At 39.3% G+C, this 25,652-nt stretch overlaps 7 protein-coding genes across 10 annotated transcripts; 3 read left to right on the top strand and 4 right to left on the bottom strand.

Annotated features, from left to right (window-relative positions):
* Positions 1-1,084: 1,084 nt before the first annotated feature.
* Positions 1,085-1,678, bottom strand: LOC139647915 (transcription factor HES-5-like). Its single transcript, XM_071523920.1, has 2 exons — positions 1,616-1,678; positions 1,085-1,501 (listed from the first exon to the last, which is right to left on the bottom strand). The coding sequence occupies exons 1-2, from the start codon at positions 1,676-1,678 to the stop codon at positions 1,085-1,087; spliced, it is 480 nt and encodes a 159-aa protein (XP_071380021.1).
* A 3,123-nt stretch (positions 1,679-4,801) lies between these two features.
* LOC139647914 (transcription factor HES-5-like) lies at positions 4,802-5,597 on the top strand. The gene is made up of 2 exons (XM_071523919.1): positions 4,802-4,870; positions 5,181-5,597. Exons 1-2 carry the CDS (start codon positions 4,802-4,804, stop codon positions 5,595-5,597), a joined length of 486 nt encoding a protein of 161 aa, XP_071380020.1.
* Positions 5,598-7,563: 1,966 nt separating this feature from the next.
* On the bottom strand, positions 7,564-8,242 carry LOC139647933 (transcription factor HES-5-like). 2 transcript variants are annotated; one of them, XM_071523945.1, is made up of 3 exons: positions 8,120-8,242; positions 7,670-8,007; positions 7,564-7,621 (listed from the first exon to the last, which is right to left on the bottom strand). In XM_071523945.1, exons 1-3 carry the CDS (start codon positions 8,240-8,242, stop codon positions 7,564-7,566), a joined length of 519 nt encoding a protein of 172 aa, XP_071380046.1. The 2 variants fall into 2 exon arrangements, with proteins under 2 accessions (XP_071380046.1, XP_071380045.1); XM_071523944.1 differs by having other exon boundaries at positions 7,564-8,007.
* A 4,494-nt stretch (positions 8,243-12,736) lies between these two features.
* LOC139647932 (transcription factor HES-5-like) lies at positions 12,737-13,418 on the bottom strand. Of its 3 annotated transcripts, none has more exons than XM_071523943.1 (3): positions 13,296-13,418; positions 12,843-13,180; positions 12,737-12,794 (listed from the first exon to the last, which is right to left on the bottom strand). In XM_071523943.1, the coding sequence occupies exons 1-3, from the start codon at positions 13,416-13,418 to the stop codon at positions 12,737-12,739; spliced, it is 519 nt and encodes a 172-aa protein (XP_071380044.1). The 3 variants fall into 3 exon arrangements, with proteins under 3 accessions (XP_071380044.1, XP_071380043.1, XP_071380042.1); XM_071523942.1 differs by having other exon boundaries at positions 12,737-12,817; positions 12,851-13,180; XM_071523941.1 differs by having other exon boundaries at positions 12,737-13,180.
* Positions 13,419-15,797: 2,379 nt separating this feature from the next.
* Positions 15,798-16,276, bottom strand: LOC139647912 (uncharacterized). Its single transcript, XM_071523918.1, has 2 exons — positions 16,221-16,276; positions 15,798-16,032 (listed from the first exon to the last, which is right to left on the bottom strand). Exons 1-2 carry the CDS (start codon positions 16,274-16,276, stop codon positions 15,798-15,800), a joined length of 291 nt encoding a protein of 96 aa, XP_071380019.1.
* Positions 16,277-18,392: 2,116 nt separating this feature from the next.
* On the top strand, positions 18,393-19,079 carry LOC139647936 (transcription factor HES-5-like). Its single transcript, XM_071523948.1, has 2 exons — positions 18,393-18,515; positions 18,636-19,079. The coding sequence occupies exons 1-2, from the start codon at positions 18,393-18,395 to the stop codon at positions 19,077-19,079; spliced, it is 567 nt and encodes a 188-aa protein (XP_071380049.1).
* Positions 19,080-22,692: 3,613 nt separating this feature from the next.
* On the top strand, positions 22,693-23,350 carry LOC139647934 (transcription factor HES-5-like). The gene is made up of 2 exons (XM_071523946.1): positions 22,693-22,815; positions 22,931-23,350. Exons 1-2 carry the CDS (start codon positions 22,693-22,695, stop codon positions 23,348-23,350), a joined length of 543 nt encoding a protein of 180 aa, XP_071380047.1.
* The last annotated feature ends 2,302 nt before the right edge of the window (positions 23,351-25,652 follow it).

Here is a 25,652-nt window from a genome sequence, read left to right as displayed (position 1 = left end):
CCAGGTGAAAGCTTGATACCTTATTGATTTCACAGATCAAATCCGATTCAGTAATGAAGGATATTTGTAGATGAAAAGGAGGAAAAATGATTTGATCCTTGAGACAGTTGAGACATGGATTGTGCAAAATAAAATAGCTGTTAAATATTTGTAAGTATTATATTTTGTATACATGTATTCAAACACACATATACCCCATAGAAAGGCATAGAAAGGCAGGAAATCATGGGATGAAAAGCGGAAATACAGAAATTTCTATTTGAAATCAACTGTTGTTCATGAAATCAATATTCATGTGTTCTAAAAAATCTTGAAAAACCAAGAATAGTTATATCTCTTATTTACATGTTATCAGCTGTTGTTTTCATCTAATGATTTCTGAAGGATGGGTAATTTCTAATTATCTTAAAATAACTACTCAATGCTAGGGTGATATTAGTGTGATGCTGAATTACAATATTGCAATATCTTGACATTCACTTACAGTGATCAGAAATAATGTAGACCGTTCTCTTTAACACTCTGCTGCAGAGCAACAGTGGCTCTTGTACAGTTTAATATGATTGAATGTCTGGAATGAAATGACACAAGGGAAATGACTCTTTGAAAAATATAAAATTATTTTATTTGGTGTAAACATCAGCTGGCACATATGGTTTAGGCTCAACTACACATAACAAAACAATATTTCACAGTAATATTCCTTTACAAAAGGTTCACAGATTCACTTCACACGGAAGATGTCATACATGGGAGAAATCTTCTCCACTACATTATGCATTACGGTTTATATTCATCATTAGAATTAAGTCATCGACTCCACAGGAGTCAAATATCTGATTGGTAGGAGGTTTTCATAATGCAAATGCAAAATTTCCTACACATGCACATTGAAAATTAGCCTTTACATTGTAAAGGCGCATCGGCTCCTTACTGGAGTAAATAAAGCAACAAATCTTGTTACATGATGCTTCCTGTCCAACATACAGTAATTCAAGGCCGCAGTCACTGAATGTAGAAATATCCTATACAGCCTTCAAGACGGCGAACAGCCATCCAGTCTGAGAAAGAGTCTCTGGAGTGTCTACCACGGCCTCCACACAGCTTTGGTGGTGCTGGGAGCCTGCTTCACCTGGCTGTGGCTCTGGCCGTGGATGGAGGAGAGAGCAGAGGTGGGGCAGACGTCCTGGCCGGCTCTGTGGGCAGCGTGGACGTACTGGAGGTGCGGGAGCGTCACTTCCTTCACGGAGTTGGCAGACAGGAAGTGCAGCGTCTCCTTCCAGCACTGGGTGTAGCCCTCGCTGTGGGCCCTCTGAGCGGCCGGGCTCTGAGGCTGCAGCTGCTGCTTCAGGAACACCACCGTCATCTCCAGGACGTCGGCCTTCTCCAGCTTGGCGTTGGGATCCTGCTTCTGGAACTCTTTCTCCAGCAGGGTCTTGAGCTGCTCGATGCAGCTGTTGATGCGATCTCTGCGCATCTTCTCCACAACTGGTTTCCTCAGCTGTAAGACAAAATGAGGAACTTGGTCAGATATATGTTCACTAAATTCAAGCCACAAGGAAAAATAGTTCAGTAATTTGAATAGTCACTATGGTGGATGGATAACAATACTTACTTTGTGCCTGTCTTTGGTAGAGAGCATTGAGCAGGGAGAGTCTCTGGTGTAGGTAGGAGCCATTCTGGTAGAGAGTGCAGGGCTTCTCTGGGAGAGCAGAGTGAGTTGTGATCTGAGTGAGGATCCCTCTCCCCTATTTATAGCTGGACATTAGCATTACAAAGCCATGAGTCCCAGGCAGGATTAGCTTTCCCACACTCTGAGGCCAGTGGGCGAGGCCGACACAACAATAGGAGAGAGGCATCAATTATCTCATGGTTAACTGGCCTCACGGCCTCAGCGGAGGGAAGGGTGCTGCAGATATCTAAGGTACAGACCCAACACAAGCAGGTCGTTACACTTTTATTACCTGGGAACCTTCGCTCTGTCTGATCTGATCAGGCTGCTGCAGATGGGCAGTGGGGGAGACAGGGGGCCTGATAAGGGCATAAAGACATAAAGATAAGGCACATGCCGAATTCACAGACGGCTGCAGCCATATCACTGCAAAGGGACTGTAGAGATGTATTTGTTTGAAATGTATTTATTTGTTGAAGAGAAATTAAGCAAATGTACCTTTTTTATGATGAAAAGTTTAAAAAACACTTTGTTATTCATGTATGTTTTGACAAAACTGTCTGTCAGAGGTCAAGACACTAAAGACAAAAAGATAAGGCACATGCTTACTTGACACATTGGATGCTACTGTGACTTGTTTTCTGTAGGACTGTGTTTTGCATAAACAAAGATGTGGTAGCTACTCTGAGTCACACCTGTGATAAATGGGATAGTTGTACTTTAATAAAATGTAACTATTGCACGCTGACTGTAAATTAATATTAATATTTGAACACCTTTTATAGCATTTGTTATAGTTAGATAGTTCCGAACAATTTGCTATTGTAACATATATATTATACGAAATTGAATGTTTTGGGCTTGGGAATTTGGGAATATTTTTGCACTCTTTCTTCCTTTCTTAAAAATGGACTGTACTCTTGACTTCAATTACCACTTCTAAGTATTATTGAAAATACTTAGTGGAATATAAAGGAAGCACACACTCCTGTATCTTCTCTCATCTCACATGTTAAATATTTGTTTTACATTTTTAAAATAATGATATTATGATCTTTGTTGGCATTACTTTTGTCTTCCACTGTCTTCAAGTTCCAGTTTCATTCTGCCATTGCTGTCATCATGCAACGATGTGTCAAGCTAATTATTCTGCCTGTCCCTCAAGGGAGAAGGCACACTTCAACTTCCACCTCAACCCCCCCCCCCCCCCCCCCCCCCCCAAGCTGTCTCTTTCTCTGCCTGACTGACTGCACTGCCTGTCTGTGTGTTGTTTTTAAAACCAGAATAACTTTAACTCCCCATACAAAATTAATGTACTCCAATTATTTGTGGTCTAATTACCACAGAGGATCAAAAATTAGTGCTACTCAGCAGCTGTTATATATGGTGTCATAGACAGATAAACACTCACACATATGATGCATTCAATATCTATGGGAATCTAAAGTCAGTAGCAACACTGGACATACAGAAAGCTACAACTGCAACATTTGAATTGAATTCACAATGAGCATCCAGTAGTGCAGAAGTACAATGTGACAATGAAATAGTATGAGCTCAATAGGAATGAATAGAAGAGTTTATAAATTGTTTCTAAACACTAATATCTCTCCCGTCTGTCTATCTGTCTGTCTGTCTGTCTGTCTGTCTGTGTGTCTGTCTGCTACTCCATATCTCTCTCTGTCTAGTATAAGTTTTGTGTTTCAGTCTATGAATTTTTGACAGCCATCTGGACATAATTTCCACATACATACTGTACACAAATAGCAAGTACAAAGCATTTCATTGGTGGATTATTCTGGTTGACTTGACAACCCATTCTGTGGCCTTTAGGAACAATTGTGCCACAGCTATCGGTTAAACTGCACTTAGTCAGCCTTGTGGCATCTTATATAGGCTTATCTGTCTATGAATATTTGCTGTTAAAAGGGCCATTTGGAAAAAGGGTTTTTTATCATCATATTGTCGATCATCTGTGTTGTTAATACATATAGAGGGGAAAATAATACAAACATAATAATAGATAGGCTAATACACAAAGGACAAACACTCTCTCTCTCTCTCTCTCTCTCTCTCTCTCTCTCTCTCTCTCTCCATATCATTTGCTTCGCTCACTTTTCTTTCTTGTTATCATGTGTGCCTTAACCTCCTGCGGCGTGGCGCGTGGATCTCACCCATGCTGTTCGGTGTGAAGATGCGTCTTTGATGTTCGTGGAAACGTGTGCAGGCGCACCTCTGCTTCCCCTCTTCACACCTCGCGTCAGGGATCAAACGCAGAAAAACCCTTATTTTCCTCACAGTAAATTACACTGCAAAAAATATCCATCTTGACAAGACAATTAAATCTCGTGGGTTATTGATTCTGATAATCTCATTTTTCGCAAAACAATGGGGAAAATCTGCAGATGAGGTGAGATAATTTCAACTATGAGGAGTTTTCTTGAATCAGGCGTCATCATGGAGTGATCTGACTTATTCTGCCTTGCTTAAAGATATGGATAGTTGTTGGACATTTCCAGAAACAAGCGAAATTTCACTAGCAGACGTTTTTAAAATGTTTTACGAAAAATACGATTTAACATGGAATGGAACATGGAATTTAACATGGAATACAAGAGTTGTTAACGCGGACAATTCCTGCAGTGTTGTTTCCTATGGGGAAAATGTTTTCTGTGTTCCCTGACTCAATAAGAAGAGGGGGAGCAGAAACGTGCCAGACTCGGTATGAGCCAAATGACTCGTTTAGTTGGATATTTTTTTTTGCAGTGAGCGCACATGGCAGCCGCGGCACACTTTCTGGTGGCTGCATGTCGCACTTCTGTCTGAACAGAGAGAGGAAGTTGGGGAGATGGAGGAGGTGTCATAGACAGGACATTTTGTTTGTTGTCTTGACTTTATTACAGGACTGGCTCACTGTCGACTGTGGGAAAGTCTCAGGTGTTAAAAGTCCACGCACAGGGCGCCAGACAGAGATCCTGCCGACCTCAGCTATAAATAGCCCTTTACATCTGGACAGACCAAAAGTGACTGAACTTTTTGTTGTTGTGCCTCCGACTAAGCCGTGCTTGCTGAGGAAGAAGGACTGAGATTGAAGACTGAAGATTCACTGTGTCTCTTTTTCAATTTGCGATGGCTCCTGTAACCCAAAACAGGTCTGAGGATCGGCCTGCATCTGTTGAGAATAACAGCTCCAACAAGGTGAGTAATTTCGGATATTTGGCTTTTTCCTGATTGCCATTAGATGAAACTTCAATTATCCCCGCGGGGAAACTGCATTGTTGTAGAGAGAAGGATAGCTATAGCCTAGATAAGAACAACAAGTAGCCTAATCACAACAAGAGAACATACTGATGATATTACAGCAGACACGTAAAGAAAAAAGAAAAAAGAAATAATCCCAATGTAAACGTTTTACAGGAGCCTTTCAGATTGCTCCTCTTCATATTTGATCTAACTTATCTATTGTTTATCATTTATCTAATTTCGACTTTTATGTCTTATTCCCTAGTTGCGAAAACTCATGGTGGAGAAAGTAAGGAGGGACCGCATCAATCACAGCATCGAGCAATTAAGAGCACTTCTGAACCAAGGAGAGCCGAGCGGCGGGCAGCCGCCCAACAAGCTGGAGAAAGCTGACATCCTGGAGATGGCAGTGGGCTTCTTGCGGCAGAGGGCCATGGCCTGCGTCGCTCCCAGCTACTCCCAAGGTTTCTCCCAGTGTCTTCAGGAGACCCTCCGGCACCTGTCGCTTCACGCCCCTCTGGAGCCCGCAGAGAGAGAGGAAATCAAGCGCTTCTACGTCCTCCAGAGAGCCGCCCTGCAGCGGCACATGTCAGGAGAGCAGGGCCGACGGACTGTTGCGAGGAAGCGGTCATCGTCCAGGTCATCAGCGCGGTCCCACAGTTCACTGTGGAGGCCGTGGTAGCTCGGACATAATGCAGCGATCAAACATTTCTCTATATGGACAAGCAGTTACAGGCTGCGCAAATTATTATTGTTGGATGAGGTTTGATTCTTTGTGCGCAAATGTTGTGTTTGTCTATGCCACGCATGTTGTGTGTGTGTGTGTTGACTGGAAGCTTTGATATAGCTGTGCAACATTTGCACATTTTTCGACATGTGCCCTCCAGATTTGTCTACAATGTACGGCAAATGCAAATGTTCGAACTGTTTTAGGCCTATAGTGATATCCTCGATTTATTTTGCCTTTTATAAAGGCGTTATAACAGGCCTTCATAATATGCATTTTCTCATTCCAACAGTAAACTTCATTATTGGTTATTTTGTAATTGTATTGTGTATTTCCGTATTAAACATTCCTAATGTTTATGGTGTTTTTTCAATCTCTGATAATGTATTTGTTCCATTCAATGATTATTTGACCTTCTATATCCTCGAGTATGGGAAAGCCAAAATAACCATCCATAGAGACACATTACTGCCCTCACATGAACAGTTCTTCCCAGAGTTTTGCTTGGTGGCAAAACTTCAGCACCGTGGTCAGCGCCACGAGCGCCTCCTAGAGAGGAGATCAAGGCGTCACTGTGGAAAAAGCTCAAATATTTAACGTTTCCTAATTGACAGCTGACATCCTCATCCTACAATGTAAAAAGTAAAACAAAATTAAAAGAAAAAAAGTGTATAGAGTGTATAGGCTACCTCGGGAATATCAAAGTTAGTTAAATAACCAGGTGAGTAAACTGGACCATAAATCTAGTATAATTAATTAATCAATGTTGAAATATGCAAATTGCTGACTTTATCTAAAGAAGGTAAAATATCTCAGTTGGCAAGAAAGACTTGATTCAGTCTGAACTGAAAAGCCTGAATCTAGGCTTGGTGATGCAAACATATAAAATCTAGACTTTCTTTTTTCCATCATCATAATTCAGCTTTGCATAAGCCAAAAACTTCAAAGCAAGGTTAAATGATTGATGTTTGTTTATTCAAACACGCTTAATAAGGCATAAGGTATAAATGTTTCACATTACAAGATAAGTGATGACACATCACAACAGGAACTTGGACATTTCTCCAAGGCACAATGTAGACTCAAACAGAGTAGATGATAAACATAAAGATGCTCTTCATAGAAGACGTACAAAACAGTTTAGAATAAACAATAGATTTACACAGAAAAAGAAAAATCTCCATTCAGTGACAGATATTCTGTTTGGTAATAAACAGACACATCATAGTACTTTTCTTAATAACAAAGCTAAAAGGGAAAACAAAACAATCTTGTCAATTACTATTAATCACACAGTGATAAGCACAGGTCCTCTTTGAAGATTAGTAAAATAGTAAGAAAGATATAATAAATTCACATTGCAATAATCATGTTACTGTTACAACAGATCAGTTTTGGATAATCACAGAGATAAAAAGTATGATGAAGTTGTCCTCACAGAACAAGACAAATTGATCATAACAGATCAGTCAATTTGCAGTATATCTCAAGTCAGAAGAGAAATATTACAAGCATTTTCATAGAAAATGCATTCAGGCAGACATGCATGTCTAAATGCATGACTCAAGCTCTCAAGTTATTAAATGCCTTCTGTACATACAGAAAAACAAAATCTATCTACCCTCCGTTTGGAGGTAGTGTTGTTAAACACTTCATCTCACATGAGACTTAATTCATGCAACATGCATGACAAGATGCTCTCTCTCTAAACATGAAAGCTATTGTTGCTAAGTTTCAGCATTTCCTTAGAAAATGCTCTTTTACAATATCAAGAAAGTTTGAAAATCAAACAAAAGTAGTTAAAAGGCCTTCTGTTCATACAGAAGAACAAGTTTTTGAACTTTGAAGAATTCAGTTCTTGTAATCTTTGACCAATATGGTCATTTGAGTTTGAGTGGTGTGAGCTCCAGTCTGCAGGTCTCTACCACGGCCTCCAGAGGGTGCTGTGGACTGGACTCTTCTCTTTGCTGTTGACTGGACTCTTGTCTTTGCTGATGCTGGTCTGGACTGGGCAGCTCAGAAGAGACAAGCCAGCCTCTCTCAGGTTCTGTTCAGAGGAAGACTGCAGGTTGTGGAAGTGGTTCAGCAGTCTTCTCTGGGACTGTGTCTTCACCTCCTCCTTGGACAGGAAGTGCTCCATCTCTTGGACACACCTGGAGTAGCCCTGATTGACAGCTGCTGAGTCCACAGGTTGGTGCTGCTGCTGTCGTGTCAGGAAGCAAACTGTCATCTCCAGGATGTCTGCTTTCTCCAGCTTGGAGTCAGGCTGCTGTTTGAGGAACTCTGGACCCAGGAGAGACTTGAGCTGCTCAATGCTGCTGTTGATCCGCTCTCTGCGTAACTTCTCCACCAGAGGCTTTCTGAGCTGCAGAAAGAAGAAGAAAGTCATTAATAAACTTATTCTGGAGAATAACAAGACAGTAAGATAAGATTTTGAATGATGTTGAAGTGTCCATGATCTTGAGCCTTCAATTTACCTTGTGTGTCAGAGTCAGCTGCTCCTGAGAATTGGTCATTGCTGAAGTGATTGTAGGAGCCATGGCTGGGTCTCTGTGCTGTAGAGGTTTCTGTAGAGAGAATCTGATCTCTGCTGGCTTCATCCCTCCTATTTATAGTCCCAAATCTCCATATGAATGTGTGGGTCTTGGTCTGGTTGGACTTTCTCACAGTCTCAGCCAATCAGGGAGCTTGGTAAGACAATAAGGGATGCAACACGTTGAATGCTCATATTGCTGACGGACAATGGTTGGATCTCAGGGGAACAGATGGAGGACTGGGGGTGATGGAGAGAGACTCACAGAGTTCTGTGTGTATCTGGGAAAGTGGTGACCCTGCAGAGAGAGCAGATCTGCTGCCTCATGTTGGGATCAATGACTTTGACTGAGCACACGCTCATCATCCCATCACACACGTGGGAGACTGACATTGATCCTGTATTTAAAAAAATTCTTTCTACGCCCCTCTTGAAGAATATTTTCATTAAGGACAATCTTCTTATCCCAGAGCTTGATCACATTTCATACCTTCTTGGTGGATTTGAGCCATGGCAGTGATTAAACACATTCAATTCCAACTTTCAAAGCAATATAAGCAGCCAATTCAAATATGCTTAATTAACAGCCATATGTTTGCCTTATGGAATGAAGATGGAAGAAGATGTTATGGACAGTGATTTTCCTAAAATATCTTTCGAGAATAAGGACAAAATATAAAATATGTATACAAAATGTACAGGAAAATGATTACAAATTTTACAAAATTTCTTCAGAAAATGTTTTTTGTTTTTTGTATTTGTATTTGTATACTTTATTATCTCTGTGGGGAAATTTGTCCTCTGCATTTGACCCATCCTGTACACACACTAGGAGCAGTGGGCAGCCGCAGTACAGCGACCAACTCCAGCTCTTTTGCTAGTGCCTTGGTCAGGGGCACTGACAGGCGTATTAACCCTAACATACATGTCTTTTACCTCACAGGATAGCATTTTCCTCAATATTTTAAATTTAGCCCAAAATGAATAGCCCAAAATGTTGGGCTCTAAATGTTGTCATGCAGAATAAACAACTTAAAAGTGAATTTATGTGCAGTTAAATTAGAACAGATGAAACTTTAATGATAACTTTGAGGAAATTGGGAAGTTATATAAATATAATTTAATTAAATCCTAATTATGTCTACCTACAGGCAAGTGGGTAAAATAGTTTATTTTCAGTAAAACTTGATTAATTCAATTGACTATAATTAATATAACTTCCTTGTACTCTGAGGAGATACTGAGCCACATGAAGAGATATTGGGGTGAAGCCAGATATGGGGTCCAGATGTAGCAGATGTGTCCTCTGTCTTGAGGCTGGTAGTCGGTGTGAGTAGAGAGTTGATCTCAGTTTCCCACACTGAGTCCTGTGTGCTGCGGTCAATGCACTACAAAAGGTCTTTGAATGGAGCTTTAGTGAAGGCTGTTGGCTGTGTGTTGTAACAGAGACAGAGCGTGACGTCACCCACCATCTGGAGGGAAACAACACCATTGGCTGCTCTGAGGGTTTATAATTAATATTCAAAGAAACATACAAGAAATATGAGGAAAATTAGCCATTATCAAATGTCACAAAAATCACAATGGCAAGTCTTTTATAAACTTCATGAGGATCAGTGTCTGAGATGATGAACAAAGAGTATAAATTATATTGTGGAACACCAACAATCTACACTCCTAGAATATTTTAATTAAAACTTCAGCATTAAATGTGACGGAGGGGTTGATGTTTTTTTTTTGTTTTTTTTTTGGGACAGCTCTTTCCTGAAGTGTGCCAACTCCCTTTGGAGAATAATCAGGTGCTGGTGGGGTTGAGGATGCTAATCACACTGAACTGTGACTCTGCTCTCCAGAGCTTTCCCACACTCTGTCCATTGACTGAGCTTCCACTCAACAATAGGCGCGTGCCTTGTTAAATGCTAATTCATCCCCACACAAGCAGCTCCCAACCTTCCTCCCACAGTGAAGAACATTTGAAAGTTGTTTAGAAACAAACACAGAAATTAGTGTCAGTAAATAAAGGGAGGCAAGCAAGTACAATGGAAATGTATAATACACTTTGGTTTTTGGTACAAGAGATTTTCAGTATAAGTAATTTGACAAAAATGTTTAAATGAAAATTTTATGTAGCTCTACTTGTTCAATGTATTGCTACTATACAATATTGTACTACTCTGTTTTTGAAAGTCAAGCATCACCAGGAAATGATTTTGACAAAATTGGTGATTATAGTGTTACATTTCAAGCAAAATTAGTACTTATATTTAGACAAAGAAACACAGTTAATAGGAAAACAGGGTAGAAAGTTCCTCATTTGGGTACATTTTGGGAAAATCTAAAGTTGAAGCTACTCTTTGGTATGAAGTCCTTCCATCAGAAAGGAGTGCAATACCAAAGCACTCTTCATGAAAATGTGAAAGAAGTATTTTAACCCTGTTCATGGAACAAGCCAATGGATTAAAGGCTTTCTAACATTTTCATAAATTTTGCCGTGGATTCACTTTCTGTAAAGAATTACAACATTCAAAATTTGTATTTAAAATGAGGTATGTTCAAATGTAGTAGCTAAAAATTGGATGGTTGATTTGAAATCGATCAATAGTTCTCTGTATGGAGACACCCCCCCTCCTTCTCTTCAGGGTCGAGGTCTGGATCTATTGTCCCATGGGGGCTCTGTGAGTAAGTTTTCCCTGGTTTCCCACACTCTGTCCATTCACTGCTTTCAATGGAGGAACAATAGAAGTGTGTCTTATTACAAATCACATTAGCCACAGAGTGTGACCTCATTGTTCAGGAGGGGAAACATTTTTTGGGGCTCAAACTTAACTTTAAATGTTTACTACCCTAATGGCTGGAATTGTTCAGACAGAATACCTGGGATAAGTTTGATTTCATTAATATCAAACACACAATTAAACCTGCTGCTGAGAAATATTCACAGGACTAAAGCTTAATTTATCCAGGGAAAAGTTTTGCTGAACACGCCGTAGCAACTGATTATGTAATAACATGTCAAAATGTAATAAAAATGTCCCTTTAAATGGGTCAAAAATGTAAGAAAACATGTAAATGTAGCAAATTCCATCACATTATTACATCAACCGTTGATTACCTCTTCAACAGCGATGCAACATATTTATACCTGATGATGTAATAATAATATTGACAGACAATGTAACAATTTAAGATATTACATTCTTCTTATTCCTATGACTTATTATTATTATTATTCGTTAATAGTATTATGCCATCATCAGTTAAAAATATGATACATCGCTTATAAAGTAAAATTTCTTTGCAGTATTTGTAAAAATGTGATGTTATTACATTACCCAGAAATATAATACAATCTTTGAGTCACAAGCCTGCTTCTCTAACCTCAAGTAAATTAACGTCTGTTGGATCAATTCATTATCACCCAGTAGAACTCTATTAAACTGCTATTTGATTCATGGCAATAATTAAGAAGCATACAGTGTGGATCGAGAATCTCAGGGAACTCAGTTACTGACAGACAAAAGACATAAAAGGTTACAGGAGATGCATTTCATGATGATTGTTTATTCAAACAGAGACAACAAGCCACATAAACCATAAAGACCTCAGCAGGAGGCAGATAGACGTGATGACACATCACAACAGGAACTTGGACACTTCTCCAAGTCACATTGTACTCAAACAGAGTAGAGGACTGAACTCCAGTCTGAAATAGACTGATGGCATTGTTTAACATAAAACATTTTTTTAACAATAGATGAATGCATTTCTGTGCTATGTGATACATATTTCACACAGATGTTAATTTTTTTTTTTGAATACAGACAAAATAATGTCATAATCTGAAAACAGATAAATTACTGGTAATCACATAGTGATAATATCATTATACCCAGTGTGAGTAAATACTCTTCATAAAGTCTCCATAGTAAAACAGAGGTAAAACATGTCATGAAGGTATATTACTTGGCCAGTTAGGTCAACAATGCTCACAGAGCAAGAAGATGTACATTGTCATAACAATGGCAGTGTCACTAAAATGTGACTGTATCAAGGTAAGTATAGCCTTTAAACAAAAGGATAAAAAGAAATGTTGATCTTACAACAGATCAGTCTTGGATAATCACAGAGATTAAAAGTATGAGGTCAAGCCATTATGGCAAAATGTCCATACAACGGACAATGAAAACGTTCTATGACATTGATCACTAATGATCAAGAGTTAAAACATGTCATGATAGTGTATAACTCCACCACATAACATATCAGAAAATTACACAAACTAGTAACAGCTGATTCCTCTCACGTGAGACTTGATTCATGCAACATGCATGAAGATACTCTCTCTCTCTAAACATGAAAGATATTGTTGCTAAGTTTCAGCATTTCCTTAGAAAATGGCATTTTACATATCAAGAAAGTTTATCAAGAAACAAAATTAGACAAAAGGCCTTCTGTTCATACAGAAGAACAAGTCTTTGAACTTTGAAGAATTCAGTTCTGATAATCTTTGACCAATATGGTCATTTGAGTTTGTGTGGTGTGAGCTCCAGTCTGCAGGTCTCTACCACGGCCTCCAGAGGGCGCTGTGGACTGGACTCTTCTCTTTGCTGTTGACTGGACTCTTGTCTTTGCTGATGCTGGTCTGGACTGGGCAGCTCAGAAGAGACAAGCCAACCTCTCTCAGGTTCTGATCAGAGGAAGACTGCAGGTTGTGGAACTGGTTCAGCAGTCTTCTCTGGGACTGTGTCTTCACCTCCTCTTTGGACAGGAAGTGCGCCACCTCTTGGACACACCTGGAGTAGCCCTGATTGACAGCTGCTGAGTCCACAGGTTGGTGCTGCTGCTGTCGTGTCAGGAAGCAAACTGTCATCTCCAGGATGTCTGCTTTCTCCAGCTTGGAGTCAGGCTGCTGTTTGAGGAACTCTGGACCCAGGAGAGACTTGAGCTGCTCAATGCTGCTGTTGATTCGCTCTCTGCGTAACTTCTCCACCAGAGGCTTTCTGAGCTGCAGAAAGAAGAAGAAAGTCATGAATAAACTTATTCTGGAGTATAACATGAAGATGAATCAGTAGGAACATGGATGATGTTGAAGTGTCCATGATCTTGAGCCTTCAATTTACCTTGTGTGTCAGAGTCAGCTGCTCCTGAGAATTGGTCATTGCTGAAGTGATTGTAGGAGCCATGGCTGGATCTCTGTGCTGTAGAGGTTTCTGTAGAGAGAATCTGATCTCTGCTGGCTTCATCCCTCCTATTTATAGTCCCAAATCTCCATATGAATGTGTGGGTCTTGGTCTGGTTGGACTTTCTCACAGTCTCAGCCAATCAGAGAGCTTGGTAAGACAATGAGGCATGTGGAGCTGCAGCATGCTGAATGCTCTTATTGCTGGGGGACAATGGTTAGATCTCAGGGGAACAGGTGGAGGACTGGGGGTGATGGAGAGAGACTTTGTGTGAATCTGGGAAAGTGGTGACCCTGTTAATCTGCTGCCTGATTTTGGGATCAATGACTTTGAGAGAGCACATCATCCTGTTACATATGTGGATTTTATTGTTTTTTTTTTTTTTTTTGTTTTTTTTTTACACTAAAACTACTTTTCCTTTAAAATTGTGCACCCACTTTGAATCTTACTCTGTTGACAAACCCCCAAATCCCAGTGAAAAGTACTGCATGATAAACTTGATGTTTTATATGCTGGTATCCTGGAGTCATATACTTTTCATACAGTGTAATTTCCTTCAGGATCAATGAAATGCCTTATCATACTTTAAAAAAAGAAAAGTATTCTTCCCTACAAAGGTGAACACATAGTTACTGCTTTTTTGTGTGTTTTGCAAGTTCAAATTATATATATCAATAGAAATAATAATTGCTACTAAATGATATACAATCCAGGACAGAAGATAAATAAAAGCAATTATTCTCAGTTTAACTATTCATGCAGTTACTGGTCTTGTGTATTGGTATTGTGGTATGATATCTTGGCAATATTGCCTTAGTTTTTCTGTGTTGTTTTATTTCCTCTTCATGCCGATCAAGAAGTCCCCAAATCCATCAGTGTTGATCCAGTGAGGGGCCCTCTGTGCAGATGTAGCAGATGTTTTCTCTGTCTCGTGGCTGGTAGTCAGTGTGAGTCGAGAGCTGAGCTTAGTGCAGTGTGTGAGTGCTGTGATCGGTGCAGCACAAAAGATGATGAATGGACAATTTGTGACGGCCATTAACTCTGCAGCGCTGCACCGAAGACAGAGATCATTAGCCATCTGGAGGGAAAGAACACCATTGGTTGCTTTTCCCTCCTTTTTTTCCTACCTGTATGTCACACACTTATGACTTGGTTTCAATTCAATTCGATTAAATTCAATTGCCTCAACAGTTTTGTAATTTTCAAAACAGGTGAAACTACATCAGAAGCAAGTGAAATGATGTCACTTAATTGTCATTTTTGTGTGTGGAGAATATTTTTTTTTGTGTTGAGAATAATACAATTTAAAAAGCTAATGCTAGATTAGATGATTTATTAATTTGAACATTTCTGTAGTGAATCTCCCTACATATTCTGAATACTAACCCTGAATATTTCCAGTTGGACTGAAAAAAGAATCAGCCATTACAGTATATCTTATCTAATTATCATTCTTTTTTTTTTCAGTGTGTCAATCTGGGAGTTAGTAATTCTCTTCCCATTGCTGGAGTTGAAACCAACTGGACCAATCCCAACACACACAATGACAAAAATGAATGAGAGAAAATAATAATATTGATGGAAATTGTTTATTTTATCATGAACATAAACTCTTAGCACATTGGTATACATCATACCATAATAAAGCACTTCTGCAAAACAAAATTAAACAATATGCTTAGATAAACAAAATCATAATTTCCCTTTAATTAAGGGGTATCCACAGTTCAAGTAATCCATTGATGCTTGCCCAAAAATATAGGCTGAATCAATATCAATTTAATATTTCAATAACTATAAAAGTGCCCAACTTCCTGTGGGAGTGGCCAGCACTCTGTCAAGGCCTTTTCCTGCTCAGGGCAGTTTTGGTCATTCATATTCCAAACCTGGGTCAAATAGTGTTTGTTTTAATCTGATCCACTTACCAGATGGGTGGAGTTTAGTGCATGAGGACAATTTGATGTCAGATAAGTTGTCAATCACAGAAAGATGTAGGAAATTGACGTTCAAATACTTTCCTATGATTGTGTAAACTTTCTGGCAGTCGGTGTCGAAAATGTGGCAAACCCCATCGATCTGGTGCCTATGTTGGCTAAAATAAACCATTAAAAGTAAATATAAAAATATAAATTGGCCCAGGTCTGGCATGTCAAACAATATACAAAAGGCCCGACATCCACTTTATGTTTTCTTAAACAAATGCTATAGCAGTACAACTGCTTGTCACAATGCATATAATGCATTTTTAGATTTCTATTAGATTTTCAACTAACAGAAAAACAGACTGCAAATCATATCATGTTATACAAAAATCATTAAAAAAAATCAGATGCAGTCTCTCTTGAATCAATTACAGTCCATTTTGGGACAACTCAACAAACTTCAAGAGTTTCGAGGCAGTTCCTCAGACTTCTGAGTCCATTCATGTTCTCCTGGTCATCATTAAAGGCACAGTGGAGCCACATCGTCCTCTGAGGCGGGAAAGAGACGCAGAATCTCCCTTGAATATTTGGAGTAGCCGTTGTGTGACAGCAGGGCCTTTCTCAGGGTGAAGAAGGACACCGTTTTCTCCAGGATGTCCGAAGCAGGGATCCCATTCTGCAGGTGCTCTCCAATCAGAGCCTTCAGCTTCTCCACTCCACTGCTGCATTTCCTCTCCAACATGTGGAGTTTGCACCTGAGAGGGAAAAAAGCAATCATTATTACATTATGTCATAGAAATAACCTTTAACTGTTTGTTTGTCAGTTTGGTGAAGGCAGGTAGAATTGAATGAAATAAAAACTGTGTTCCAACATGTGGAGTTTACATCTGAGAGCAGTTTGATATGGTCCAGAAGTATTCAGTGAAACAGAGCCTTGACTTACCTAAAGAGCTGCTCCTTCACACTGTCCTGAATAGCAAGGTCCAAGTAGGAAGACATTTTCAGATTTGTTTCTTGAGTTTGTAGATTTTCTCAGAAAAAAATGAAGTTTTGCTGCAAGTTTGTTCGCAAGGGGCCTTGTGATTGAGTCGCTCTTGCTCCTGTCCTTTTGCAGCTGGTCTTGCGTGCGTTCAGAGGATCTTCTCCGTTGACGTCTGCATCTCCACTCCGCATTTATGCTCCTCATCCTGCGCTGTCTGTGCTGTTTGGCCAATCAGGAGGCTCGGAGCTCGGGACAATAGACTGAATTTAATGGCTGCCACACAGAACAGGTGGGATGTTGTTCTTTATGCCATATGTCAAAGAGATTGGCCAAAATATTCCCTGGGAAAGTTGCAGTGCCTATGTGGACTTCCCAAAATCTGGTTTCTCACAGACATATTAAAACTCAAATCGTATGAACTGACACAAGAAGTGACTACAACACAAAACAACACATATCAGTAAATCAGTAATAAATAATTTCAGTGTTTCTACTGTGGTCATTTCATGGAAGGACATACTGTCTTCTGCGAGAAACATTCCAGGCATACTGTAATGACGGGAATATGAAAAACAGTAATGGCTGACAGGGTTTTATTATTATTAAAGCCACTAAATTAAAAACATAGTTGAAATTGATTAATATCTCAAATATGCCATAGAAGTTATATGTTGTTTATTTTCTTTCACTGTAGCAAGCTGTGAGCTATTACTGACCCAGATGGATCAGTAAACTGTAAACTGTCACTAAAACCCCCCTCCTGTCCCTGCATGGGAACTGTCCTGAGGCTTTGTGAGAGCAGACACACTTCTATTGTGTGCGCGGCTGAGCAGGCTGCATACAGAAGTGTGGGAAGCCGTGTGTCGCTGTGGCTCCCAGCTCCGGAGAGGGAGAGGAGGGCGTGTGACTGGGGCACGTTCAGCCTTGTGGAGGGAGCTGTGGGAGCTCAGAGGAGGGGAACTGGGAAACCTGAGCCTCTGCACAGACAACAGATAGAGACACAGACAGATGGGAGGGAGATTAGCAGGAATGTGGTTGAGGGTAAACCCACCTAAACTCAGCTCAGACAGCTTTGTATTTGTGTTATAATGTTTACCCACTTGTTCAAACTAATTTAGACTTGAAATATAATGTACATTGTAATAAGGAGTGTAAGAATCATGTATGTTACATAAAAATAAGATCATTTAAAGTTGCATTAACTATGTCTATGACTTTTTAGATTATGTTATGTTGTATCTAATTATCTGTTGCTAATAAAAAAAAATGACATCATGCTTGATATTAATCATTGAAATCAATATCATTTATGCCAAATATATCATGAGTAGGTGCAGCAACTAATTTGGCAACTAATGCCACCTCACACATAGTTTAAGTTGTGAAACCTGAGCTCCCCAGACAGACAGGCACATAGACAAACAGGCAGACAGATAGACAGACAGGAGGAAAACCATACTTCATACATTCAGATCTATTTACATTAATACCTGTTACCTGTTGCTACACCTTGAAATACTCTTATAGGCATCTAATATCTTAATCATATGGATTTATGAATTAATATTTGCATGGTATTTTTCATTTAAGCATGAAAAAATAGGTTCTTTTTATATATAAAATACATAGTAATGTAAGGAAAATATGTTTGAGTATGAATGATCATTTCACAAACAGAAATTCATTTATGGCTTAAGGTTTTGGTGGAAAAAAAGGGTGAGTTGTAAGAATGACGACTTTCTTAACCACCACTAGGATGATTATGCAACTATTATAAGCCACAGAGAGTTCCATGTGAGTATGAGAACTTGTATTGCACTCTGTTCATATCCTTTCATATAATCTTAAAATCATTGATCGCAACATCAGGGGGCAGATCTGATCTCCTTACAGGGTCACCACTTTCCCAGATTCACACAGAGCTCTGTGAGTCTCTCTCCATCACCCCCAGTCCTCCACCTGTTCCCCTGAGATCTAACCATTGTCCCCCAGCAATAAGAGCATTCAGCGTGTGGCAGCTCCACATGCCTCATTCTCCTGTCTGGCTCTCTGATTGGCTACAGACTGTGAGAAAGTCCAACCAGACCAAGACCCACACATTCATATGGAGATTTGGGACTATAAATAGGAGGGATGAAGCCAGCAGAGATCAGATTCTCTCTACAGAAACCTCTACAGCACAGAGATCCAGCCATGGCTCCTACAATCACTTCAGCAATGACCAATTCTCAGGAGCAGCTGACTCTGACACACAAGGTAAATTGAAGGCTCAAAATCATGGACACTTCAACATCATTCAAAATCTTATCTTACTTATTCACAGTCTTGTTATTCTCCAGAATAAGTTTATTCATGACTTTCTTCTTCTTTCTGCAGCTCAGAAAGCCTCTGGTGGAGAAGTTACGCAGAGAGCGAATCAACAGCAGCATTGAGCAGCTCAAGTCTCTCCTGGGTCCAGAGTTCCTCAAACAGCAGCCTGACTCCAAGCTGGAGAAAGCAGACATCCTGGAGATGACAGTTTGCTTCCTGACACGACAGCAGCAGCACCAACCTGTGGACTCAGCAGCTGTCAATCAGGGCTACTCCAGGTGTGTCCAAGAGGTGGAGCACTTCCTGTCCAAGGAGGAGGTGAAGACACAGTCCCAGAGAAGACTGCTGAACCAGTTCCACAACCTGCAGTCTTCCTCTGAACAGAACCTGAGAGAGGCTGGCTTGTCTCTTCTGAGCTGCCCAGTCCAGACCAGCATCAGCAAAGACAAGAGTCCAGTCCACAGCAAAGAGAAGGGTCCAGTCCACAGCGCCCTCTGGAGGCCGTGGTAGAGACTTGCAGACTGGGGACACTGTTGACCATATTGGTCCAATTTTGTTGTCCAGGGACAATATGATCTAAAAATGAAAGAAAAGTTCTGTATGAACAGAAAGTAATATTTTGAGATTCACACTTCCTTGATGGAAGAGTGAATCTACATTTTCCATGAAAATGATGAAGTGTGTTGTATGAATAATGTTTATTACTTGGTTACTATTAATGATCACTATGATCAGAAGGTTTTATTTAATGCTGTGAAGATATTTTGCTCATATAGGGCAATATTGACTACTTGACCTTAATCTCTTGGATTATTTAAGACTTTAAGATCACATTTTATGTCCATTCCGTTGGTGATGGAATGGAATTGAATGGAGCAGTTTAATTCTGGGATTTTTTCCCTTAATTGGCACCTGTTACCTTTAATCTCTGTGATTGTCCAGAGCTGATCTGTTTTAAGATCATTTCCTGTCTTTGTATACTTACTGAAAACTTTGATTTGGTTTGCTTGATAAGTAACACTGTTTGCAGTGATTTTATTATCCTTAAGGATTTTGTGTACCTCCTGTCAGGTTATTTTCTTTACTATGTAGACTGACTGTATTACTGTTCCTCTGTGAGGAGTATTAACCCACATTAGGTAGAATGATATTAGTACTGTGTGATTATCAACTGTCAACTTATCTGCTTTAAGATTTCATTTTGAATATTAATGCAGATTTGAACAAAATGTTTATTGCAGTGCAAAGAAATGTATTCTTTTAATGTAAAAGATTTTTTATGTTAAACAACATCATCTGTCTTTTATGCCAGGTGTTTAATCCTCTACTCTTTTTGAGTACAATGTTTCTTGGAGAAGTGTCCAAGTTCCTGTTGTGATGTGTCATCACCTCTTTTTGCCTTCAGTTGAAATATTCATACCTGACATGACTCATTGAGTCTGTTAAAATAAACAAATTTCAACTGCAATCTTTCTTGTACTTTGAATTCTTATCAGCACAGATTGTTAGCACATTTACATGTAGATCCTGAAATCAACTTTAGTGACAGGAAACTCGATATCTATACTGTATGCCCCTAGTATGCAGTTTGCAGGCCACTAGTTTGACTAACTGGGCCAGTAAAAGCTGTGTCCCTAAACTTAATGAGTAATGCTGGAGCTGCTCAGTGGCCAATAGGAGAAGACTGTAGTTGTACTGCACCCAGATGTGAATGTGTTAATATGAACACAAAGCAAGGTGTTACTTAAGAAAAGTGTGTGCTGACCAAACAACAAGCCCTTAAGGCTATAGTGTGTTTAAGGTAAAGTTTTCTTTGGGTCTTTGATCTAACAAGCATCCAATTGTTGATCACGTTGGTTTGAGTCCAGGTTCCAGGTGTTGGGCTTTAAAAAGTTTAATGTTAACTTTGATCCCTAGAGTTTAAGGCTACTGTTTCCCCTTTTGAATAATGACAGTCACGCTCCGTAGCCTAATGTGATGTGTAATAAGACACACTTCTATTGTTCCTCTAATGAAAGCAGTGAATGGACAGAGTGTGGGAAACCAGGGAAAACTCACTCACAGAGCCCCCATGGGACAATAGATCCAGACCTCAACCCTGAACAGGAGGGAGAAGGGGGAGTGGGCGGTTGGTGGGGTCTCTATACAGGGAATGACTGATACATTTCAAATCATCTCTACAATTTTTTATGATTAGGCTATATTTTCAGACAAATAAGTAAATAAATAATTCTGCAACCCAAACGTTTGAATGCTATATCTAATATCTTTGGAGGATGGGACTCAGAATCTACTTCCATATTGATCTAAGACTAAAATCACCCATTTTGTCTAAATTATTACCACATGATCATTAAAAACAGTTAAGCAGAACATGAATATTATGTTGTACAGGACACCCATTACAAAGGCACTTACATGTCTATCTTTTTATTTTATTTCCAACCAATTATTAGGAATTATGAGAATTTTTTGCGCAAAATGTAATTAGTTAAATTCTATATGAATTTTCCACTTGTTTGCAATCCCTTGTTTGCAAACACTACGTCTGTGTTTGTTTCTAAACAACTTTCAAATGTTCTTCACTGTGGGAGGAAGGTTGGGAGCTGCTTGTGTGGGGATGAATTAGCATTTAACAAGGCACGCGCCTATTGTTGAGTGGAAGCTCAGTCAATGGGCAGAGTGTGGGAAAGCTCTGGAGAGCAGAGTCACAGTTCAGTGTGATTAGCATCCTCAACCCCACCAGCACCTGATTATTCTCCAAAGGGAGTTGGCACACTTCAGGAAAGAGCTGTCCCAAAAAAAAAAAAAAAATCACCAACAACTCCCAACATTTAATGCTGAAGTTTTAATTAAAATATTCTAGGAGTGTAGATTGTTGGTGTTCCACAACATAATTTATACTCTTTGTTCATCATCTCAGACACTGATCCTCATGAAGTTTATAAAAGACTTGCCATTGTGATTTTTGTGACATTTGATAATGGCTAATTTTCCTCATATTTCTTGTATGTTTCTTTGAATATTAATTATAAACCCTCAGAGCAGCCAATGGTGTTGTTTCCCTCCAGATGGTGGGTGACGTCACGCTCTGTCTCTGTTACAACACACAGCCAACAGCCTTCACTAAAGCTCCATTCAAAGACCTTTTGTAGTGCATTGACCGCAGCACACAGGACTCAGTGTGGGAAACTGAGATCAACTCTCTACTCACACCGACTACCAGCCTCAAGACAGAGGACACATCTGCTACATCTGGACCCCATATCTGGCTTCACCCCAATATCTCTTCATGTGGTTCAATATCTCCTCAGAGTACAAGGAAGTTACATTAATTATATTCAATTGAATTAATCAAGTTTTACTGAAAATAAATTTGTTTACCCACTTGCCTGTGGTAAATTATACAATTATATAACTTCCAAATTTTCATCTCATCTAATCTAATTACATAGACACTTACTTTGAAGCTTTTATTCTGCATATACTACATTTAAAAATATATACATTCACTCTGTTTTATTTAAGGAATTTTCAAGACTAAGTAAAATGCAATCCTATGATGTAATTGATTTGTGTTTCCTGAATAAATATTGTGAATGTAGTCATTTTCCTGTATATACTGTATTTGAATTGTGGCTGCTTACATTGTTTTGAAAATTGGAAATGAATGCCATGGCGAAAATTCATCAAAAAGGTATGAAATGTAATCAAAGTCTATGATAAGAATATTGTCCTTTATGAAAATATCTTCAGAAGGGGCATAGAAAGAATTTTTCAAAATACAGGATCAATGTCAGTCGCCCACGTGTGTGATGGGATGATGAGCGTGTGCTCAGTCAAAGTCATTGATCCCAACATGAGGCAGCAGCTCTCTCTGCAGGGTCACCACTTTCCCAGATACACACAGAGCTCTGTGAGTCTTTCTCCATCACCCCCAGTCCTCCACCTGTTCCCCTGAGATCTAACCATTGTCCCCCAGCACTAAGAGCATTCAGCGTGTTGTAGCTCCACATGCCTTATTGTCTTACCAAGCTCTCTGATTGGCTACAAACTGTGAGAAAGTCCAACCAGACCAAGACCCACACATTCATATGGAGATTTGGGACTATAAATAGGAGGGATGAAGCCAGCAGAGATCAGATTCTCTCTACAGAAACCTCTACAGCACAGAGATCCAGCCATGGCTCCTACAATCACTTCAGCAATGACCAATTCTCAGGAGCAGCTGACTCTGACACACAAGGTAAATTGAAGGCTCAAGATCATGGACACTTCAACATCATTCAAAATCTTACTGATTCATCTTCATGTTATACTCTAGAATAAGTTTATTAATGACTTTCTTCTTCCTTCTGCAGCTCAGAAAGCCTCTGGTGGAGAAGTTACGCAGAGAGCGAATCAACAGCAGCATTGAGCAGCTCAAGTCTCTCCTGGGTCCAGAGTTCCTCAAACAGCAGCCTGACTCCAAGCTGGAGAAAGCAGACATCCTGGAGATGACAGTTTGCTTCCTGACACGACAGCAGCAGCACCAACCCGTGGACTCAGCAGCTGTCAATCAGGGCTACTCCAGGTGTGTCAAAGAGGTGGAGCACTTCCTGTCCAAGGAGGAGGTGAAGACACAGTCCCAGAGAAGACTGCTGAACCACTTCCACAACCTGCAGTCTTCCTCTGATCAGAACCTGAGAGAGGCTGGCTTGTCTCTTCTGAGCTGCCCAGTCCAGACCAGCATCAGCAAAGAGAAGAGTCCAGTCCACAGCACCCTCTGGAGGCTGTGGTAGAAACCTGCAGACTGGAGCTCATGCCACACAAACTGAGAAGACCATATTGGTCAAAGATTACAAGAACTGAATAGTTCAAAAGACTTGATCTTCTGTATGTACAGAAGGCCTTTTGACCACTTTTGTTTGATTTTCAATCTTTCTTGATTTGCAAAATGTCGTTTCCTAAGGAAATGATGAAACTTAACAATATCTTTCATGTTTAGAAAGAGAGCATCTTGTCATGCATGTTACATAAACTAATTCTTCTTCAAGAAGTTACTACTTTTTGTAATTTTATGATATGTTATATGGTGGTGTAATACACTATCATGACATGTTTTACCTCTTGATTATTGGTGATCAATTTCATAGAAAATTTTCATTGTCCATTGTATGGACATTTTGCCATAACGGCTTGAACTCATACTTTTAATCTCTGTGATTATTCATGACTGATCTGTTGTAAGATCAACATTTCTTTTTATCCTTTTGTTTGAAGGCTAAACTTAACCTGATACTGTCACATTTTAGTGACACTTCCTTTATAATGACAATGTACATTTTGTTCTTCTTTGAACATAATTGCTTAACTGCCCATTAACCTGCTCTCATCACTTTGTGATTAGCAAAACCAGATCTGTTTTAAGGTCAATTATTTCTCTATTGCCTTTGTTACTGAGGCAAATGATTATGTTCATTTTGAATAATGTATTAGAGAACAGTGAGTAATGTTTACTCAAATATTGTTAATTTTATGGCTTTTACAAAGACAGTTGTTCCTCTACTCTGTTTGAGTGCATTGTGTCTTGGAGAATTGTCCAAGTTCCTGTTGTGATGTGTCATCACCTTTATTTTGCTTCACTTGAGGCATTTTTACCTGCTGTGACTCACTGAGTCTGTTTGAATAAACACACATTATCTGCAAACTTTCTTGTCCCTGCTTCATCAATAAAGCCCTCTCTCTTATGTGATATATCCTGAGATTAAATTTGATTATCTGTTTACTTAATGCCTCTGAAATGTAGTGTAGAACTGAGAGACTTGGGTTTGTCACTGGTAGGTCACCGGTTAGAAGTTTCTGAAAATCTGAGTGTGGAAAGTGAATTCCTCCAGCTGCTGCTCAGAGTCCAACAGGGAAGACAGTGAACTGGAAGCTCCCAGGTGTGAATGTGTGTAACTGGACTGAATGTGTGGAACAGGATGGTGCTGAGGAAGAGTATGCATGATCATCAAAACCCTTCCTGTATAAATAAAGATTTTAAAAAAATAACAGACCTTACAGCCTGTCTCAGTTATTTTTTTTCTTTTTTTTTTTTGTCTCAGTTGCATCAAATTGTTGATCCTTGTCCTTGGTTTTCAGTCAAAACAATTTCAGATATTGTACAAAAAGTTTGAAGTTATCAATCAACTTTGTTTATGTACTAAATTGCTTAATAATGTAATAGCATCACATTATTTCATTGACCGACGATTATGACTTCATAAGGGGGTTTTAATTAACTAATGAAGTAATAATAACATTGAGAATAATGACAATAATTAAATATGTTACACTACTTCTGAAGTAGTAGTTGCAGGTTAATGTAATAATGTGATGTAATTTGCTTATTTGCTACATTTTATTACACTTTCGACCCAATTAAAGAGACATTTTTGTTACATTGACAGGATATATATTACATCATCAGTTGCTACAAGGCATGTTCAGCAAAACTCTCTAACAAAAAACATAAATAAAGCTTTAGTCCTGTGAATATTTCTCAGCAGCGGGTTTTCTTTTTATGTTTGATCTAAATGAAATCAAACTGCTCAAACTTATCCCAGGTATTCTGTCTGAACAATTCTAACCATTAGGGTAGTTAACAGTTAAAGATAAGTTTGAGCCCCAAAAGATAGGGCTACTGTTTCCCCTCCTGACCAATGAGGTCACACTCTGTAGCCTAATGTGATGTGTAATAAGACACACTTCTATTGTTCCACTAATGACAGCAGTGAATGGACAGAGTGTGGGAAACCAGGGAAAACTCACTCACAGAGCCGCTGTGGGACAATAGATCCAGACCTCGACCCTGAAGAGAAGGACGAGGGGGCTCTCCATATAGAGAAGTATTGATCCATTTCAAATCATCACTCTAATTTTTCTCACAAAATATACCTACAAATACAATTTTGAACATTATTTTTGACTGGACAAAGAGTTCCAGATTTCCAGATTTCAGCTGAATTAAAAAAAACAAAACAAAAAAAAAAAAAAAACGCCCATTTCCCCCCCCAAAATAACATAAACTAGGATTAAACTTTAATGATCCACGTGGGATAA

Source organism: Centroberyx affinis, unplaced genomic scaffold, assembly GCF_046629955.1.
Source record: "Centroberyx affinis isolate AG114_WGS23_722 - 3 ecotype Tasmania unplaced genomic scaffold, CSIRO-AGI_Caff_v1 ptg001130l_1, whole genome shotgun sequence".
In the NCBI taxonomy this organism is placed as follows: Eukaryota; Metazoa; Chordata; class Actinopteri; order Beryciformes; family Berycidae; genus Centroberyx; species Centroberyx affinis.
The sequence above is the reverse complement of the archived record's forward strand: the minus strand, read 5'-3'. Positions and strand labels throughout refer to the sequence as shown.